We start from the raw sequence: 23,308 nt of genomic DNA on the forward strand, positions 1-23,308 counted from the left end.
ATGTATTTTATATTTTGGTACCATAAATACTGTTAATATTAATTTTTCGATCAATAATGCATAATGATCGAAAAATTTTAATTAGTTTTACTATATTTTTTTATAGTATAGGTAGGCAGACGAACATATGGGTCACTTGATGGTAAGTGGTCACCAACACCCATAGACATTAGCATTGTAAGAAATATTAACCATCCCTTTCATCGCCAATGCGCCACCAACCTTGGGAACCAACATGTTATTTCCCTTGTGCCTGTAATTACACTGGATCACTCACCCTTCAAACCAGTACACAACAATACCAAGTACTGCAGACGAGCTTGCACAAAGCCCTACCACCAGTAAATTATGATATTAATAATAAATATAAAATTATATTAAAGCAAATGATATAGGTCAAATGTTTTAGTTTCATGTACTTTTATATATATAACGGCGTTATTGTTTTTTTTTCTGAAGCAATACTAATTATTGAATACTAAAGTATTGTTAGTGTATTCTTAATAACAATATAAAATGATAATAATCAGAATTAATTAAATTGCTAAACCATATACACAAGACATAGGAATTTAAAACTTTAATTCATCACAAAAAAACCCATTCGGAAACAAAAACATATATGCTTTGTTAAATCTGAGTACACTAGAAGTCAAATAAAACAATATCAGTGCAAAATTTTTAGTTCCAATAAAAGTCCTCTGTTACTTTAATTCATTGCGAAGTATCTATTACGTAAAGCTCCCAAGTGGCAACTCTGAGAGGCCTTAGACAATGGAGTTCACTGCTCGAGACACGATGAGTGTTTTCAAGAGAGAAATTAAATACTGAAACTAAGTATAAAGTTAGCGGTTGCATAGATTCTGTTCCTGTTCAACAACATTGGACGGCGTTTACGAACGTAAAATTTACATAAGACTGTGTCAATCTAATTCCAAGTAAACGTAATCGGGACAAAACTCAAGACCTCGCCTTACAATAATTACACACCATAGTTTCCGCTGCGTAACGTAAATACAAGACGGCGTTGCGAGAGACGTGACTCACATCAGACCACGCTGAATAACCTCTTGATATGCCTGCTTGTGCATCAACTATAAACAATTCGCTTAAGGAAATCGTGTTAAGTATATTATGATAGTTAATATGTGTGAGACATTTTAAATCGAGTTGGATGTAAAGATGATCTTTTAAACTTTGTAATAATATTTACAGATTTCTAATACCAAGCTATATTCACGGGTTCATAACCATGGCTATTTTTCTAGCAGAAACTACGCAGCTTTTATGGATGAATTAGTAATTGATATAATTATTTATTTTAACAAAGGTTACGGATTTTTTATGATGATAATTAAAATCAAAACCGACTATGCTATGTGCTGCTTAATAACAATGTTAAAATTGATATCTATATGGCTAATTTTTATATATAGATATATATGGTTCCTTGGAAGAGGCAATCGGCCAATCGACATATTGAAAGTATGTTCGCTAACTCTGCGCGATGGCCTGGTTATTACATTTTTGTGACGGATTATTAGTATAAAAAAAATACAATTTCACTATTAAAAATGAATGTGACATTATATCAATTACATTAATTTAAATAACGATAGTATTAAGAAAATGTTACAAAACGTACATTTACGCGTTTAAAGATATTACGTGAGCCACCATTACAAATGTCTAAATGTGTAATGATTAAACGATGAATAAAAGCAGACAAAATCATTAAAAAACCAAAGCACTAACGCTGCAATTTTGATGATATAACGAAACCAGGCCCGACCGTTAATCTATACGGTCTGGGCCATGTAAACTAACATCGTTTAGATTTATTTTATAAAGATACATTTTTTTTTTAAAGTACTTAAATAAAGTTGCTAGATTAATATTAAAATAGATGATGATGATACGTCTGAATGATCATAACGTATGTCCTATATATTATATGTAGTTAAAAATTCTCAGATGGATTTTAATTAATTCCGTAAAAACTCTGATACAAACGCCAATGGCAACGATATATTATTTTAAGTGTATATGTAATAAACATTATATTTTTAGTAATTTGTCACATATGTTTATTACTATCTAAATCTGAAATGTGTTCGTTTTGTATAAATAAAACGATAATTTGGAAATCTACTATTTTTAAATAATCAAGAGCATTGTCGTCAAATTACTTGCCCTATGATTTTAATTATTATTAATTTTACAAAACGATAAAGTAATAATGTAAAGGAGACGAGATATTTTTACTTAGAAGGGCAAATGAGGATCGGTAAAGGGCGAACAATGACAATGAACAAATGATTGGCTCGGCGAAAAGGTTAGATAGATCAAAATAGATGGCACCTTCTAGTGACATTATCATAATTTTTTACAACGGGTTAGACTTGAGCAGCAAATAATAGAAATATTGATCGAATATTATATCAAATTGCAAGAATCTGTTAATAATAATAATCATAACGCAAACGGCGTTTCTCTGGCTTAATGGATTTTATCAAAATCATTTTATTGATCCCAGCGTCAGCGAGTGATAGTTGCTGATAGCTTCAAACATATTTATCAACAACAAAATTCGTAGATAAAGTTACCATTGTGCATTTAGTGTTCATTGTTTCACATCTAAATTAAGCTACGATTTAAAGATTTGCATTCGAGGATTATGTAAATATGAGAAAAGCAATAACGGCATTCACGTCTGCTTTGTTACTCCACAGTCTAGAACTCTATTCAATATTTTGCAACGTAGTTGTTGAATGTTTTTTAAGATGAAAATTAAAATAGATGGAGCTTATTGACAATTTACAGGAATTTAATCGTTGCTACGTACGACATTTTCATATATCCGACGAAACAGAACACATATTTTAAATCTGCAAAAATCTTGAACATGCTAAACAACAAAGTAACGAATTGAGAAAAACTCAAAAATAACATATTTACTACACTAATATATGGTAATCATAATTATCGCACGTTCCTATAGTAAAACTGGCTTGAAACAAATGTTTTAAAAACAAGTCCGTGCGCTATTTTTTATGTTCGAAACGTCCTCGAAAAATAACCGCCACAAGCACACATGACATTAACGAATTTATTTTCAACGTTACTAGTTGACTTATCCTGTTCTAATTGTACGACGACCTAAATGTAACATAGTGAATACTCATAACATCTCCCTATTACCTAAAATATCAAATAAACATCGATGTAATAAAAACAGTGAGAAGTTTACAATTTCTTATATCGCAATGTCATTTTTATTAGTTTATGCATTCTTTGATATATATTACGATGTATCAAAGGAAATATTTCAATGCGCCCGCCAGTCGAAGTCGTGCCAAGTCCACTGCGGACTGCGGGCCTCCGAAAACCTTGACCGACGTTAATCTGATATAACAAAGTTCTCCACCCGATAACTTCAAGTTTCGAGCGTCTTAAAATTATACAGGGCCATAAGCCATTCAATTCATTCGCATTCAAGAACAATAACACGAGTTAATAATAGTTCTAAATAGCGATGACCGAATTCGTCGTAATATATCTTCGTCCACAGAGAGAAACTAATTCATTACGATATACATAAGTTGAGTGTGACATACATAAATTTAATAGATCTTGAACCATGTTTTTTTTATAATAAATGAAAACACGCATAATACTGTCTAGTATGCTAACAAAACAAAGCGAAGTTACATAACAAAGTTTAAATTATGGTATCAATAAAAAAAACCAGGTTCCCAAAATTCTAGTTTGTTTTTATTTCATAAAGTTACTGTAACTCGAAATAAAAGACATTGAAAATAAACTGACATATTTGAATAAATTTAAACGTTTATAACGAAATATTAATATGTCTCGTTATTATATTAAGTGACTCAAAAAATTGGTTTTACTCTTTATATTTGAGGATTTCTATTTAATCATACAAACTGATCAATCAATTAAAAACAAATATATGATCTTACCGTTGAGGTTAAATAACTAATCGATTTTTACCTTTTTTTAAACGGTTTGCCTTATTCAATTGCGTTTTTCTCAATCATCGGCTCGATTGAAATTGAGTGTATAATTGGATCGACAATGATTTTATTAAGTCGACAGTTAACTTATTCATTATTATTATATCACGCCCGACGAAATTTCTTCATTCTACAAACTATAAAATAATGCATATTGCATACATACACTGAATAGCAATTAGGTTTAATGAAATAATTAAATCATCGTACAATCTCTTATTTATGATACATATTTATGTATCATAAATAAGATACATACTTTCACTGATGGACGAAAGTATATCTCGGAAGTCTTTGCCTATTAATGATTTTTTTTTTATAAGATAAGGTTTAAATATACAAGAAAAACATCAATAGACAGAGCGTTTAATACAAAATAATACATAGATGATAAAATAACGTGGAATGAGTCAGTTCGTTGTTCGTTGATTTATTTACATGTTATAATTTATATTTTTATTTGAGAATTACATTTAAGTACTAAATTTCTTGCCGGTTCTTTCGGTAGAATCTACTTTCCGAATTGGTGATAGTTTCACAATCAATTCAATCCTGTAGTATTTATGTTGTACATTTTAAAAATGATTAAAATGGAATATTTTAATTATTTATTATGGGTTTAATTTTACATTTATCTATTGATTTTAATTACAACGGTAGCATCTGTTTCAAAGGACTAACATATTCCAAGAAGGTCGGCAATCGAAATTAACATTAAACATACATACGTCCACACGTCACCGAACGCTGCATGTGTGTCAGCCTTATAAAAAATGTTAGTACGATTCAATTTGCGCTTGTCCGAGTGTGTAACGGTACTTTAACGTACGTCGCTGATTGTAGAATTGTTTATCGTGGAAAGCTTGTTAATCTGATGTATATATTTTATTTCATAGACACATTTTATCTTTATAATTAATTGGTTTATTTAATAGTAATTAATAAGCCACTTAAATCACAAACACGAATGTTATATAAGTACTAGTAATCGGCCGCGTGTTGCGCGTTTGGTAAAAAAAGTTGCCTATGTCCGTTTTTAAGGTTCAATTGCTTACCAATTTTTATCAAATCGGTTCAGTGTTTCGGTAGAGTTACTTTCGCATTTATAATATATTCTTCGCGTTTATAAACCAATCAAAATTAATCAAATTTATAAATCAATACTAATTACCTTGATTAGAGAAATATAATGCACATTTAAAACTACGCACAATGTTTAATCGATTTTAAAAATAAAGTGTCAGTTCGCAGCTTTGTCGTTATATCGCAAACAATTTGTACGTATCATTACGAAAACCAGTACGACTCGACACAGCCGCCTACGGAAGATAAGTGGCATAAAACTCTTTTGATGTTTGTTATGAAAACACTATTTATATATAATGTATATAAATTATTATTTACGCTACAAACTAAGTAAATCTAGCAGGAAAAAGCTTCATAATATAATGATTATTGTGGTTGGTATGATTATTGGTTTAGTAAATTACAGAAAATGGTATTCCTGACTTCATAACACTGTTATCATAGTTTTTATTCAAGCCATTCTTAGTCAAGTTAGGAAGGAAGTCCCTTTTTATTAGGTATCCCTAAATTACATATTTATTAACATGTATTATATCTTGCCTTAAACACCTTACTGTAATTAAATATCTTCATTATATTGCTTATTCGTACAAACATTTAAGGGGAAAAATTTACCGGAAACCTACATAATATAATAAGTTCCACGTGCCGTCTGATCAATACGCTAGTCGGGACGTCGACCGGCGGTATATCACCCTAAGCACAGCTGATTTTACCACCCTCTCCCTCAGCTGGTGCGTTCCCTTCACCCTACACTCTCATACCCCCTCACTTTCTTTGAAACTCGAAACAACATTCGCAAGCGACCCTGTACACTTTTAAAAGGAAATCGTAATTTTCTTCGAATATTTGCTAATCCGTAAACACGCTAATCTGGTCGGCTACGGCACAATTTTGTTAATGTCAATGTGACAACAAAAAGTTCAATCAAAACGAGTGGTACATTTAATAGAGACATGTCTTTTAAAATAGCTACTCAATCTACTTCCACGGAAGTTCGCAATGGGTACACGGAACAACAACAGCAACAATATAGAAAATATCTTCAACAACTCAAAAACGAATTCGATCAAAGATGGTGTAAGAAACAAAAAAATGAAATTGTCTTTTCAGACTTAGAACGTGTACGAACGTTAGGAACTGGCGCTTTTGGCAGAGTCGTTTTATTGAAATATGCTAAAACGCATAAATTCTATGCTATGAAGATTTTGGAAAAAGAAAAAGTTATAAAGATGAAACAAGTTGATCACACGCTTTACGAGAAGCGAATCCTTGAAGCGATCCGATTTCCATTTACTGTTTCAATGGAATTCAGTTTTAAAGATAATAGTTACATTTATTTTGTAATGCCATTCGTACCTGGAGGGGAAATGTTTAGTCACCTGCGGCGAATGGGAAAGTTTGAGGAACCGTTAGCGAAATTCTATGCAAGTCAAGTTATTTTAGCTTTAGAATATCTTCATTTTACAAACTTAGTATATCGAGATTTAAAACCAGAAAATATATTGATAGATAAGAACGGATACTTGAAGATAACCGATTTTGGATTTTGTAAAGTATTACAGGGCAGGACTTGGACTCTTTGTGGAACACCTGAATATCTGGCTCCAGAGCTGATATTAAGTAAAGGATATGGTTTTTCGGTAGATTGGTGGTCATTTGGCGTTTTATTATACGAAATGAATGCAGGATATCCTCCATTTTATGCAAATGATCCAATGAAAACATATGAAAAAATTGTTGCCGGGAAATACCGTTGTCCTTCTAGCTTTAATGCTGATTTACGCGATATCGTTCGCAATACACTTCAAGTTGATATAACTAAGAGGTTCGGAGTAATGAGAAATGGTGTGATGGATTTCAAAAACCACAGATGGTTCAAGGGAATAGAATGGGAAGCGATTCTAAACTGTCGTTGGACTCCACCATATATCCCAAAATGCAAGCATCCGGGTGATTCGACTAATTTTGAACGATACGATGAAGAGCAAATAAAACCATCTTCACACTGTCGATTTGAATCTGAATTTCTAGACTTTTAGACTTCATTAAAACTTCCTTTATTTTTTACAAAATATTGTACTAAAATAATAAAAGTTCTGGAAGTTTATAAATTGGATAATTTCAGCAGCTTGCGATTAATATCTGTAAAAAAATCAAATTTCATTTATAAATAGTATTAGACTAGTTATTTAAGAAACAGGCAAAAAAAAAATATTATCCTTGATCATATTGTATCAGTATCAATGTCGTTTTGTTTGTACACGATTAGAATTTGTGATTGAGCACGTGCGAGGGGACCGCAATATGCGCCGGCGCAAAGGAGGTAACGCTTAATGACTGGTGGGGGAATGCAACGTTACTATTTTTAGACACGAATACATATGAAAAAAATCTACGACATATGACACAAAAAGAGGAATAGGAGCGTGCCTCTTATGTTAAACTTTTTTTTATGATATTCATTAACAAATCCGTTTTTCATAATTGTTTTTAGCTACAACAAATGTTTTAGCAATTTTGGAACAGACCATAAAAATATCCTTGTAATAAATACATAAACAATGCATGTTGGATAATCGTGTAAATACGAAAATCATGTGCGACCTAAATGTGATTCGTGCTGGCAGTTTTAGCACGGATAATGAAACATCACTTACACGTTTATAGCAATCTAACGGTAGCTGTTTATATTTAGAATAAATAATATCATATGTTCATGTTAAGCCGAGATGGCCGTGGTAAGAACGCGTGAATCTTAACCGATGATCGTGGGTTCAAACCCGGGCAAGCACCACTGAATTTTTATGTGCTTAATTTGTGATTATAATTCATCTCGTGCTTTACGGTGAAGGAAAACATCGTGGGGAAACCTGCATGTGTCTAATTTCACTGAAATTCTGCCACATGTGAATTCTACCAACCCGCATTGGAGCAGCGTGGTGGAATAAACTCCAAACCTTCTCCTCAAAAAAAAAGAGGAGAGGAGGCCTTTAGCCCAGCAGTGGGACATTCACAGGCTGTTACAAAAAAATGTTAAGACGGAAATATTTATAAATTTGTTTTATTGTCTAACGGCCTTACTTATAGACGTTGTTTAGCGGGTGATTTCTTCAATAATGTGTCTGTGTTTTCTTTGGAATGTTATAATGATGATATTGTAATAATGACAGAAAGAACGAAATCAATGTTTAACTAAACAACAGCTAAGCAACTTATAAGTAAGGCTGTATATCTATAAAATATGATATGCCTCGAGGTACCTATGTGAATAAAGATAATTAGATAGATAAGTGATCAGAATCAAGATGAATGACTAAAGACAATGGTGACCTCGCGGTCATGCAACTAAAGGGTTGTGAAACCCAACCAAGTGTAAAGTGAAGGAAGCGTAGTTCCGTTTCACGTACGACGGGACATCCTCATGACATAGCTAACGTCTTTTAAATGACTTTTTTAATAATATTGATAGCTAGCGCAACTGAGACTAGCCAAGTTGTGTTTTTTTTTTTAAGTTAATAAACAATAAACTGCTCAAAAATCATGTGTTGTCTAGAATATGGATTACACTACATAGTGAAAATAGTCTTAAAGAAACTTGACAGTGTGTTGTATTTTTATAATATTTATGCCGGAGCATTAGTATCTAATGCCTCGTTGGTCTAGTGGCTATGATCACGGGTGGACCAAAAAAGCTATATAGTTATCTGTTAAGAAATCCAGAATTTAAGCGTAACATCCTTAGTTCGGAAAATATGTAAAGCCGCTGGTTTCATTACTGAACTATATCCGGTCGTATCGGATTTACCGTACTACCGGATTATGTTTGTGTGAATTGAAAGCGCACCTGTGTTCGCGTACATATGAAATCGGTGATGAAGATATTAGTTTTAATAAATAGTACTATTTTATTTTATGATCAAATACACGCACTGGTGGTAGGGCTTTGTGCAAGCTCGTCTGGGTAGGTACCACCCACTCATCAGATATTCTACCGCAAAACAGCAATACTTGATATTGTGTTCCGGTTTGAAGGGTGAGTGAGCCAGTGTAATTACAGGCACAAGGGACATAAAATCTTAGTTTCCAAGGTTGGTGGCGCATTGGCTATAAGCGATGGTTGACATTTCTTACAATGCCAATGTCTAAGGGCGTTTGGTGACCACTTACCATCAGGTGGCCCATATGCTCGTCCACTTTCCTATTCTATAAAAAAAAAAACGCATCGCTTGAAGAGTAATTGATACAGTCCTCTTAATAAAGTTGGCTAAAGGAGGTGATAACAAGGCGAAGTTATGGCATGCACCTCGTTGCTGTTTATGTTACAAATTCTAAGCCACAAGCGGCAACACTCTCAGTGTTAGCAGATATTACTCTCAAATGTATTTCGACACATAAAACTTTATTAAACGTTTATTTAAATATAGCGATGTTTTGCCTGAAATAGACATTTTCTGAGTCGTTACTATAATATACATTTTGTTTTAATTATATTTTATTTACATGATATATATTCGTTTTAAATTAATATTTATTATTTGGTTCATTGAGTATCGTTGAAGTGCGATCCATATTCTACTTACAAATCTGATTATCTTATTATTCATGAAGTGAATGTTAAATTTGAATTTCAGCATAGATAATAAGTATTGACGAAAACCGTAGAAAACGTTAATAAAAGACAAACTACACGATTACTTTCCAATAACCAGAATGGTTTCATGTGGGAGTGCTGTATTTATGAGCTGTTCGAATAATAATTTATTTACTATTACATAATAAATCACTATATAAGACGTTTCGTTATCCTAAGAGTTATTAGCTATAACTTTTGTCTATTTGTTAATATCAAAAGCAACTGACTACTCTTTGGTCTAGTAGCTAACTTATAAGGCTGTGTAGCGCTTGAGGTCCTAGGTACATTCCCCGGGTCGAGCCAATAAAAATTCTATCGAGACCTTCTCAGTAACAGCCTGAAGTTTAGAAGTCGGCAGTGTTTAGACTCCCGTGCCTCGGAAAGCACGTAAGGCCGTTCGTAAACCGTTAAGGTCTTGATCCTAAAATACAATAGGACTATCGGATGCACTGCACATTTGGCTAGTGTTCTCTGAGATTGACCGTCGTGACAAAAGTTAGTCATGACGTCATAATCATCAAAAGAAAATTACTGGAAACATTAACCAAATTCCGTAAACATTAACGAAATTCCGTAACAGCCTGTGAATGTCCCACTGCTGGGCTAAAGGCCTCCTCTCCTCTTTTTGAGGAGAAGGTTTGGAGCTTATTCCACCACGCTGCTCCAATGCGGGTTGGTGGAATACACATGTGGCAGAATTTCAGTGAAATTAGACACATGCAGGTTTCCTCACGATGTTTTCCTTCACCGTAAAGCACGAGATGAATTATAATCGCAAATTAAGCACATGAAAATTCAGTGGTGCTTGCCCGGGTTTGAACCCACGATTATCGGTTAGGATTCCCGCGTTCTTACCACTGGGCCATCTCGGCTTTCAACGAAATTAAGTAATGATAAAAATCAATCATCAAAAGCACTATCTTACCAAATCATCATCACCATCATCAAATTCAAACAAAGTAAGAGATAAAAGTTATTACATAACATATATAATTAACGATAATAAACGAAAACTGCAGCAGAGGCCAAGGGCAACTAGTATTTATTTTGTCCTGTAAGTAATAAATAACTCGAGCCCGAAGCAAAATATTAAAAATTAAGATAATTTATAATTTTATATACTGAAAATGTATTTTCTTCCAAAGAGATAAGAACGACCCAAAGGAAAAATAAGTGTTGGTCTTTTTAGAAAGTAGTTCTCATTAATTTATAAAACCCTTTGTTAGATTATGTGCTATAAAACAGAAACGATCAGAGGATTGCCCAACGAGTGAACATAAACACAATTACACAACAGTAAAGTGCTATGAAAGCCGCCGAACACGCTCGAAGAGCCATCAAGCTATTGATAGACCACCGTGAACGGCTTATGCGATGATAGGATTACTAACTCAATTGCCTTCATCTATAATAACAGATCGGATAAAAATACTGATAAGGTGATCAATTCTACTAAGGGTCCGTTCACACAGACCGGCTCGGAGAGCATCGGCCTGCTTTTTTCTTTTCACACAGACCGGGTCGTATACGCTTGGAATTGGCCGGAGCGGAGCCGCCAACTATTTCACATCGACCGGCTGGAAGAGATCTGAAAGCGGGTGCGAGCGAGAAAGAGCACGCAAGCGGAGCCGGTCGGCTCCTTTTATTACTTCACACGAAGCGCGTTCAGGCATTTTTAATGACAAAAAAGGTGCAAATGCAAAAATAAACTTTACTACAATCACTCAAAACACTGTTTCCAACGTGATAAAAATCTGCTCTCCTCTCCGAGCCGGTCTGTGTGAACGGACCCTAACGAATTGTCACTTTATCGCAATCGAATCGAAGCGTAATCGTTGTCTTTTATTCGTTTTTCTATTCTTTACTTCAATTAAACACTACTGACATACAAAATTAAGAATTAATTTTGGTTATAAACTTACGGTATATGATAATAACATCACGGTTTGGTTTCCGGTTTACACAATATATACAGTGTAGTCAAAGTTGGATTGGAATTGAATCGGAAACGTTACGTTAACGTTATAGATTAGTAGAATTGGTCCCCAGATCTGATAAAGATGCATAAGAAAGATATTTAAAACTATTTATTTTTTAGCTTAAATCATCTTAGGATTAAGACACTAATTTACTTATTTCTTTAATGACTGTTATCTTATAAATGGACTTCAATAAACTGGAGTTCATCCTGTCATTAAATTTTCTCAGTTTTTTATTCAAGCTTCCTGGTCATCGTCTCGCTAATGACGGTTATTTCTTGAATTTATCACACAAAAAAATTAAGTAGAGAGTAAGTAGCATAATATTGTTTTGGATGTTCAAGATGTAAGCTTTTTGGGAGAAGTGTAGTCAATGGGCTATTCGTTTATAGCGCCTGACCGAAAACTTTAGAGTTATTTAAACACAAGTTGTTACTGCACTTTTGATAACAATTTATTACAGTACAGTAACAGCCTGTTAATGTCCCACTGCTGGGCTAAGGCCTCCTCTCCCTTTTGAGGAGAAGGTTTGGAGCTTATTCCACCACGCTGCTCCAATGCGGGTTGGTAGAATACACATGTGACAGAATTTCAATGAAATTAGACACATGCAGGTTTCCTCACGATGTTTTCCTTCACCGTTAAGCACGAGATGAATTATAAACACAAATTAAGCACATGAAAATTCAGTGGTGCTTGCCCGGGTTTGAACCCACGATCATCGGTTAAGATTCACGCGTTCTTACCACTGGGCCATCTCGGCTTAACAATTTATTATTGAATTTTAATTTCGCGACACTTATATTACACTTACGGTCATAAGTATTGACTTAAAAATATTAATTTTATTTGTTTCATTTACATATTAATTGAAATCTTTAAATTAGAAAGCGATAATTTTGAGGTTTAAATTTAAAATTTTGTTTTAAATTGTATTGAATAATGGACATGTAAAGTGGCCTTATTTAAATGGCATTTATATTAAATATATACTTAATATAAATGTACGGGTTCATTGTCATTACGAGCTATTCGAGTTTAATTAGGTTTATATAATAAATTGCAACAGTCACATTTTACTGGTGGTAGAGCTTTGTGCAAGCTCGTCTGGTTAGGTACCACTTACTCATCAGATATTCTACCGCAAAACAGCAGTACTTGGTATTTTTGTGTTCTGGTTTGAAGGGTGAGTGAGCCAGTGTAAATACAGGTTATGTCCCTTGACATAACATCTTAGATCCCAAGGTTGGTTGCGCAACCAATTGGTGATGTAAGCGATGGTTAACATTTCTTACAATGCCAATGTCTATGGACGTTTGTGATCACTTACCATTCCGTCCGACTTCCTATTCTATAAAAAAAAAAAATGGAAGAGAAATACATAATGTCATGTGAGATATAATAAAACTTATATAAAAATGAAAGATGAAGTAGTTTTGAACAAATTAAATTTTCTAAAATTCTAAAAAGCAAAAATGGTTTATATCCAGCCGCTTTTAAAGTAGTTAAGTACCAAGCAGTTGTTAAGCATAATGTGGGTCACTGACGATGCAAAGGCAGTAGGCGATGAAGTGAAACGTTGAGGGCGAGATAAGAGTGCCGGTTATAATGGCACACGTCGCTGTATTATTGATTTAAATATACCGGGTAGTTATTGAGTTATAGTTTATTAATTAATAGTTTTCTATGAAATACCTTGAAAAGTTTTACAATTGTTAAAAATTTTTTTTTTTTTTTTGACAAATTATTAAATCGACGCATACTTTTTTTCGTTGTTGATAATAACATAAGTTCAGTTTGCTTAAAAGAAAACAATGTGATTCCATTCCATATATAAATAAATTCGCATTGTAAAAGATCATTTTATATTAGCAAAGCGCAGCCAATCTAGTTATATGTTGTTAAGCTTCTTATACCTGTTACTACACTGGCTCACTCGGTCCGATACAGCAATACAATACAAAATCAGAATATACCTTATTCAGTAACACTGTTTGAAGAATTTTAATTAGTCAATTTATAAATCTAACATGTCAATCAAACTTGTAAGCTTACCACCAGTCCGGAATTTACATACCGACGGTCCACCGACATACCTACAAAAGAGCCAGACTCGACGTTCGATTCGGCTAGACATTTTGTCCTAAAAGCTGTTATTATGTTCAACCGGACGTAGGACAAATTTAAAAGCTAGATATAACTTTACTAATATTCGTCACTGCCTCGCTTTTCCTGTTAGCACTTCGTTACACTCACTGTAATATGATGACAAAAAGCCTAACAAAATCCGGACAGACCGGACACGACCGTAAAAAGCCAAACACGTCTGACTAAAGCCGGATACGTGGCTACCCTAGTTCTACCACCAGTTTAAATTTTATTACGATCACTAAAAAACTTCTCAATTAATTCGCAATTTTAATTCTACATTCAATTTGATTAATTGGAAGATTTGACGAGCTACTTAGATATTTTTTTTATACTTGACCAAAATAATAACTATATATATTTGTGTTATAATAATAACTTTATTTGATTTAAGATAATAATTTTAAATTATATATGATAAATGTTTAATAAAATTGTATTTCGTTTTAAAGGCAAAAAGGCAATATAACGACATAAAATATGCTGAGCGTAAATATAGTATATGATTAAAATATGTACATCTTAAATAGTCTAGACGGTGCAGCTTAATCTGTAAAAGGCAATTTAGTTTACTAAGCATTTACCGCCGTGATCCCATTCAAAGCCTGTCTTAAAATATTAGACTGTTAGCAGAGGAGAAACGAGAATATTTTCAAATTAGTTTGCTCAGCTGAAGTGATAATTCAACAAACATAATTCCTACAACTTTGCCTGTACACTCGAACATGTAAATTCTAGAGGACATAACCAGACAATCGACGCAAAGGAAGCTCGAAACAACCTGCATACTAATTTAACACGATAATAGTATAACACGTACAAATGAAAGAGCTTTAAGGTTTCAAGATTCATCATCGAATGGCAGCCTACGTTAATGGTCGGGGTAACATTATCAATATTCTCGGGACCATACCTGTCTATGAGGTGAATAAAAATGACGCGCCTATTGTTACAAACTGGCCTCGCCAAAAGTATGGTCGTGTGTAGACTTTGTACACGTAACCGAGTTAGCTTCACGACTTGTATCTATTCTGGTTCTCGATTAATTAAATATTGTTACCCTTTTGTGGGTTACCTTCGGATGTGAGTTAACGAACCGGTAAAATGGAAAACATAAAGAGAGTAATTTAGATTCACCGGCCTTAAAGCCCTATTAAAAATACAGAGAGGCTCTGCACGAGAACTCAATAAAGGGTTATATTTAATTCAAGCGTTTTTCAGCTTCCCACGAACCGCTAACCAGGTGGAAATTATAAAAAGCATTTTACATATGCCAGCCTACAAACAAGAGAATAAATTAATCATGTCAAGGTTTTATGTCGTGGTCTCATTCCTTGATTTAAGAGCACGAATGAAGCCATAGCAAGAAAGCAGTTCATCTGTTCGTAAGTTACAAGGAGTTGTAACCCGATAAGCCGCATTAGCGCAAACCACATGATATCCGATACAACTTTCGTAAATGTGTTACCATTTATTTAGTAAGTCTATTTGTCATTTCAAGATGTTTGATAGAAATCTTAAAAACTAAGAGCCTAATTTGAAGAAATATTTTCTAGAGGAAGCTATATATGTAGGAAGTAATTGTCATGTGACAAAACAGTTATGTATGTATAATCAAAATTTAACGCGACTGTACTTCGCTACAGCTAGTTTAACTACAACGATAGATACGTTTATCTGCGATCTGTTTACTTTTCTGGAACTACGCCCACAATCCGACCAAACAAAAAACAGGTTTTGAGTACCTGCGCAGTGTCACATATTGAATGGGGAGTCTCTACTTCAGTTATTTTGTATGTATTTTGTTACATTTAATGGCGCCTACAATTGAAACTATCTTTTTAATGACTTGCTTTGACTTTTCAGTTGGTTTTTCGATAATAATTTGATGAATGTCTTGTTTAATTTTTTTTACTGTATTTACTTTTTAGCTAATGGGTTTGTATCGATAGATATCAAGAAACATTTAAAAAATTGTTTTTATTTAAAAAAAAAATTAAATTACGTTAAGTACATAATATACCTATATAGTAAATAATTGAGGGCTTCGATGGTATTGTAAAGATACATATTTGATTAGGATCAAATTTATTTTGTCAAAATTCTAAAGATATAAATGCGAATAAGAATAAAGTATATGCAAAGTGGTATCGATGGTGTGATCGTCCCCCTACATCCGGAGTTGCAACGCTCGAGCGAGCACGGCTATGCACCTGTCGCCATCATTGTATGCCTTTTGTATAGAAGTATAGAGAAACGGTTAACGTGAACGCATCTGAACAAAGTTCATGGACTGGATATATTTTCAAAAGTATACAGAACTTCACGAATGTTTTAATTAATACGGATATAAAAATATAAAAATAGATATTTTACATATATGTATGTAGTTTATTAAGCCGTATTATTCTATTGTTAAAACAGGTATATGCAATTTTCTATTTTTAATGTCCAAAATCTTCTACGGAATGTTCTGTTCATACAAAAATGTTTTCACCTTTTTACCCTGAATTTAAACTTCCAGTGTCCTTGTAATTAAGCTTAAACCATGATGCTGAAAAAATGTTTCATACTTTTAAAAAAAACGTTCTATTCGCCTTGTGATTTATACTGCATTACAAAATAGTTTTAGTACGTGAACAGAATATTCTTTGTTTAATTAAAAAAGAACAAAAAACTCTACTTCAATTTTTTTAGTCACTAATTGAATTAAACATCAACACAAGTTAACGTATTTATTTACGTAATAATTGCTTCAACTGTTTTGAACATATAAAAATAGACAAAATATATGGGAAAAAAAATATTCTCATTAAAGTTTATTCTTGCGTATTTCTATCTATTACTTGTATATTAAAAATACAATTTCTTTAAATTAAAAAATGGTTTCTCAGAAAAACTGAAAAACTAATTGAAAGTGTTATTTATAATAAGGCACGTCGAATGGAATTAGTATAACTACAGCCATGTCAAGACCAACTGCTTTATGTGATTGTAAAAATAGAAAACTCCAGCCTACTGTGATTTTCTTTTATTGTCCCATCTGGAATTTGGACTTTGGAGCTCGGGACATATGCAGCTTGACACTGACCACCAATAAATCTCCAGAGACCTCAATAAATAGATACTTGTAATTTTGGTTACAGGAAAATTACAATGACTTTCAAATGGGATTATGAACTTCCCAGAGACGCTGACAAAGATCGACACATCACCCATATCAATATAGTTATATCAAAATAATGTTTCTTTGTCTGGACTATATTATCCTGTAAACCCGATTGCGATAAACCTTGTCGAGTTATCGCATTCGCCTGCTAAGATTTTTGAGTGATCACTACCATTTTACAATATGTGGCGCGCGAACACTTTCAACTAATTCAAATCACGCGAACGTAGTCGCGGCCAACAACTGATGCCTATATCAAATCGCTTTTACATAACATATGAAAATGAGTTAGAATTCCTGCAGTAACGATTCAAAAACGAAATCAAAACGCCTTTAAAGGCAAGTTTTCTCTTTTTATGTGAATTGGATTATCGATGGTTACGATGTTGCTTTACGAGTCGTTACAAAATTGGAAATCTTTTGAAGCGCTGATAGAGTTGTAGAAATCAGATAACAGGTTTGAATTGTTGAAAGTGCAATGCTTCATTCGATTCAAGTAAGTAGGTGCCAAAGATTATCTCGTATTAACAATGATAAGGGTGCCCATTTCTCATTTATTCAACCGCTAGACGGCAATACTTTGTACTGCTGGGTCACGATAAGTGATCCTGTGTTGGAGATATATATGAAATGTAACTTTTAAAGTCTATGTTGGTCCATGGTTGGCAGCGTATTGATGGTCCCAGTGGTTATGGAATGAATGACCCATATGCTCGCATGTCATGTTTTTAGTAGGCTGGTGGATTAAGTCATTGTGGAGTCTACGATTATTATCGAATTTTTCCTTTTATTAAATTAATTCTGTTAAAAAAATCATTCCCTATTTTTCAACCTTAGGGGTAGAAAAATTGGGGATGATTTTTTTGAGTACCAAATGGGAAGTATACCATAATAATAATAATAGTGTCCTCCAGACCGATTTCGGCCACGGCGGCCAATGTCAAGAAAGATTAGTCAACTACGCAGGAGATATTATAGTGCACAAGTGTGTGGGCAAACACAGGTGCACTCTCTATTCCCTAACTCTCATAATCCGATGGAATGGCAATCCGACACGACCGGAAAGAGTTCAGGCGCAGAATCAACGGCTTTACATGCTTTCCGGGGCACGGAAGTGAACACACTTCCAATACCAGACTCTGGGCTGCTACTGAGCATTTTTTGACTGAAAAACCCAATAACTTTTTATTGGCCCGACCTGGGAATTGAATCCAGGACCTCCGAGTCTGCAACCTTACTCCAAGCCACTAGACCAGACGAGGCAGTCAGTATACCATAACACCATAACAAAAAAATATTTTTCCAAATTTGTTTTTATATGATGGAGTTCTGATACAAAGAAATAATACAATCGAACTGGGAACCTCCTATGATTGAGATTATAAATATCTTTTAAAATTCGATGATCATTTATCTTAATCTAATATTTTTATACACATAACTGTACATTAATTTAATGCCCGTTAAATTAGACGAACAAACAAACAGAGTAATATGAATTTACGAATATGTCGCGTGAGGATAAATTGACTTAATTATATCGAGTTTTTTCTTGTGATGAGATAAATCACGGTATCATCAACTATGTTTGAGAATATAGAAATCGTAATATCATTACTTTCACCTCATTTCACGGCAATTTATTTTCTAGTTGTATGTATGTGTTATGGTGCGTTTCTACAGCAATGAACCCAACTAAAATTTACATTTTATGTGTTTGCAATTCCTCGGAAAGTTAGCACCAGTTTAATGTTATTAAAACAGAAATTGGTTCTCTGTTAAGTAATCGACGTATATACTTCTTATTTATGAGGAAATTAAATAACGAATATAATATAATGTATAAAACATATTATTTATTATGCTTATGGAAATATTTTTAAAATATTTAAATGCATATAATAAGTACCTACTAAAAATTAAAAGTATTAAAAATTTTATTTCAGCATTAATTAACGGTACTTAATTAACAATTCTAAGAATATAAAATTATTTTACATTAATTATATGAAATAATTTTAAGCAAATTCCATTTACTTACTTTACTTATTTCCATTATTTCTATTATTTTCATTTTTTTTATTAATAACTCTAAAACCTTTCAACAGCTGAAAAAACATACAAACAGAGGAGAATTTGGAACTAAACTGTTTTGTCTTTGCCTATTTATATAATACAAAAGCTCCACTTTATCTTATTAATACATTTGAAGAACTCCTATTGACATATCGATACTGTCAGTAATTTTGCTCAAATCTCACATTAAGGAATGTACGAGAAGATCGTAGGGCTAATAACAAAAAAATATATAAACACAATGTTTGTTAACTTAGGCATAAATGTAAACAGATTGGACCAAGAAAAAGTAAATCCACTTGAAACGATCGTAACTCATCGCTACTTAGAAAAGCAGCATTTCAACAATTCTTATACGTTGACGTGGACGTGTGGGATTGTGTTAGTTTAGTATGCCCTAAGAGCCTGTTCCCATTTCTCGGATGTCGGACTCGTCAAAATCTCGTCTAAAAAAGAACATTTAATACAAAAAAAATCATTCCTTTAGATTTGGTTTTATTATGTCTTACCTTTATTTATCTTTTCAATCTCTAATGTATGTGCAAAGTAAATTACAATTATTTATTGGCGACAAAAGCATACAGTCGTATCTGCAATACTATTCTACTGTTTTGATGCGTGCACTCTTGAAATGATACAATTATTACGGTCAAAGTCGCATATCACTTTCTGACATTTCACAACCATTTTCTACAGCGAGTTTCGAGTTTGTTCTTACAGAATAGCCCTACTGAACGAAAGCCGATAAAAAAGAAGGATCCGACAAATGGGAACGGGCCGTTACTGTAGAAATAGATTCGAAACGAACTCATTCTATTTTAATTCATTACTTCCACTTCACACTGTCGATATAAGCTTTTATTCATGTTAACAAGTCCTTAACAAATATGAACACACTTGATAGATAAAATAAACTTATTAAATTCAGAAACGTAGATAATTACTTTCATGATTAGTAAAAGGTGGCACAAAGTCTATCAAACCGTCTAGATTGTAGCAAATAAATTTCCCACAGCTGGATTTGACTTCGTATCAAAATCTTTTACAAAAAGATAGTATAACAAAAAAAAAATTCATTGAATCTTGTAAACAGATTTGAATTCGTTGGACTTGGCGAAACTTTTTAGTTGTCTACTTAGTATTACTAGAGATTACTTTACTAGAGTTCAAGGATACAGCCATTCATTAAAACTTATAAAAATTGGAATTTACAGTTAGTTCGTTATATCCCGAATTTTAACTAGATATGAATTCGAAATTCAAATTTTCTTTACGGAGCATCACAAAAGCGCTGCCAAGAAACATTTCACGACAGCTGGCGTGAATAAAAACATTTATAGAATCTCGTCTATAAAGACGAGCTACTAAAGCTACGCCATAATAGTAAAAAATACCGAATATAGCCGCGGAACAGAAGTTTATTATGCTCAAATTTGGAACAATAGTTTAATATTGAGATAAAAATGAGCTAAGAAAGTTGGACTCACATATTACGAAAGGCAAATATACTCCGGCGGGTCTACATGGCGCGGAAATATATGCAATTTATCTATATCTTAGTCATGTGCTTTAGGATTCACATCTGGTGCAGCTCATCATGATAGGCAATTGAAAGGGAAAAAGCACAAGGAATTTTAAGTGATAAAGTGTATCCCACCAACCCGTATTTACTTCTCCTCAAAAGGAAAGGCAGTCTTACCCAGAAGTAGGACATTGGCCGGCGGTTACTATACATTTTTTTAACAAGCGTAACCTTTCCTCAATTCCTTCTACACAAACGCAAGAATAGCAATCTATTATATATGAAGATAGTTTTGTATACATATATTGAAGTACATTTTTAAACTATAATTATCTAATTTATTAATTATGTAAACAATTTATAAAAAAAAAAACAAACAATTGCATATTAAACAATGTGCTGGCTATAAAGAATCCTTGGCCACAACAAGTTTTTGATGTAAAATAGTTCATGCTTTCTAATAACAAAAATATATCAGGTAAAATACTAATACACAAAAAATGTGTCTCCATCCAATATCATTACCATAATAAATACAATCATATACTTCGTGAAACTCAACACAAATATAATGTTAGTGCTCATAAACGGCTAGCAACCATTCAACCATTAGCTTTGCCATGGCACTCCCAAATTAATTAGGTTATCGGTCACAATGTAGACAGGGTCTATTAGAATATTATTCAATAAATAAACCAACCAAACCCTGTTTTTCTTTGTTTATAGCACAGTTTATTTAATAAATATTTTAACCTATTTACTTATAGACATTCATAAACCTATTTTGATTATAATAAATATATCATAATTCAGATATATATATGCTTATACATAATATTCCATTATATTAATCCTATATGAATATAGATCTTTCAATTCCAATAACAATATGAAGTGAGATTCATATCATTTAAGTATTCATTTTGAAATAAATCTGTCAAGCAAGGCTAAGGTCTTTCAAAAAAGGCTAATCTAATTTTAAATAAAAAAATGTATTAAATTTTATTAAGTTAATTATTATAAAAACTTAATAACCAAATAAATTAGAATAATAATAATTCATTTTGTTATATTACATATTCATGTCAATGATTTTTTTTGAAATCAAGATGTGATTTGATGTAATTTAAATACAACTAAAATAAATAAATACTTTAAATTTTTAAAGATACATTTAAGTCATTTTATTGTGTATTAATATATTTCCATATTTCTTTCCCTGTTTTATCTGAACTTTTTATCAAATTGGCATTACCAAGAAGGTGGTTCTTTAATGTTTACTGACACAGAACTCTTATTGTGGAATATATAATAAAATGTACTTCTAGTAAATAATATAATATTTAACATATGTATGTCATAATATCACGTTTTATTTTCACTTTATTTTCGAGAAGAAAATTCATCAATTTTAATAATAAATCTTTCTAACTTAATTCCAATAAGATGATAACTAGAAAATGCATGATTCTTTTAGTGTACATTTTCCCTACCTAAAGGTGTATTACAAAAACCTCTATTAGGACAGGTTTTAATTTATATGAGGGGAAACTTTTCATGCTATTCATTCATACAAGTACAAGTGAAGAGGGTCAGAATTAAATAATAAAGAGTTGTTAAATTAAAAAGTACAATAATTTATGATAACAAAACAGCAGTTTAATATTTAGGTACTATTTATTTGTTTTTAATTAAGAATCAAGTTTTGTATCATGCAATTTCAGTAGTATTATTTGTGTAGCATTGTAAATAAATACTATAAAAATATACAACTGTACTTTTTATTGTATGAAAAGAAAAGAATAAGTACCGTCAAAAGTGTGATAATTATTCACGAACGAAAAAATTTATTGTACTTATCTACTACGATCGATCTGACGACCACGCCGGCGAGTGAGACGCAGTGCCGGTAAATAAACAAAAATAACACTTCCAACACTATGACACAGTTACGGGATGACATAAAATACATATAAAACGAAATATTGAATACATATCGCATACAAATGCAGCATGATTTATTTATAAATTCCAACTTACCAGCAACAACTGTATCACTCAAGTCATATTTCACTGGTTTCGGGAAATCTCTTAACTTACGTCCGCTTAATTTTAATTCACCACTCAAATACGCATCTTCTAAAATTCTTTCTAAAGATTTTGTTAACTGACTATGAATATTACTATGACCATTCATATTTACACTCACATTTGGCCCTAACACGGCCATATTCTTTTTAAACTGAATCTAAACTGACAAATTTTAGTCGTGAAGTTGTCGATACTTCAACTTCACCTATTGCCAACATAACATAAATAAATGTGACTTCATAGTGGATCTATATAATTTTATCTATAGGTAAATTATAACTGCTGTTAAAATTGGAAATAAACGTAAAAAAATAATATTTTTTTTTAATAATATTTATTTATATTTTATACAAAAGTTAGCTTATAAAACCGTTCCCTTGCGTTCTTCCACTTCACCATGCCCGTAGTCGGCCAACTGCTCTCCACAAAAATAAATGCGTGAAGTAAAAAAAATATGAAACCTATACATTCGATTATACAACTTATATATAAGATATGTATATATTTCTATATTATTAATAATCTGCTTTAGTTGTGTTCATAGACTATAAAAAAATTAGATAA

At 32.5% G+C, this 23,308-nt stretch overlaps 2 protein-coding genes across 5 annotated transcripts in view; one reads left to right on the forward strand and one right to left on the reverse strand.

The window, feature by feature from the left end:
• Positions 1-22,884, reverse strand: part of LOC126781288 (leucine-rich repeat and calponin homology domain-containing protein) — a 60,206-nt gene extending 37,322 nt beyond the window's left edge. For all 4 annotated transcript variants that reach the window (XM_050506197.1, XM_050506196.1, XM_050506195.1 and 1 more), the window contains exon 1: positions 22,694-22,884. In XM_050506197.1, the coding sequence (XP_050362154.1) occupies positions 22,694-22,883 (190 nt within the window). In that variant the 5' untranslated portion in view covers position 22,884. The remainder of the gene's footprint in view (positions 1-22,693) is intronic.
• Positions 2,316-7,165, forward strand: LOC126780523 (cAMP-dependent protein kinase catalytic subunit alpha-like). The gene is made up of 2 exons (XM_050505095.1): positions 2,316-2,335; positions 6,046-7,165. The coding sequence occupies exons 1-2, from the start codon at positions 2,316-2,318 to the stop codon at positions 7,163-7,165; spliced, it is 1,140 nt and encodes a 379-aa protein (XP_050361052.1).
• Positions 22,885-23,308: the final 424 nt, after the last annotated feature.

Source organism: Nymphalis io, chromosome 3 (genome assembly GCF_905147045.1).
Source record: "Nymphalis io chromosome 3, ilAglIoxx1.1, whole genome shotgun sequence".
NCBI lineage: Eukaryota > Metazoa > Arthropoda > Insecta > Lepidoptera > Nymphalidae > Nymphalis > Nymphalis io.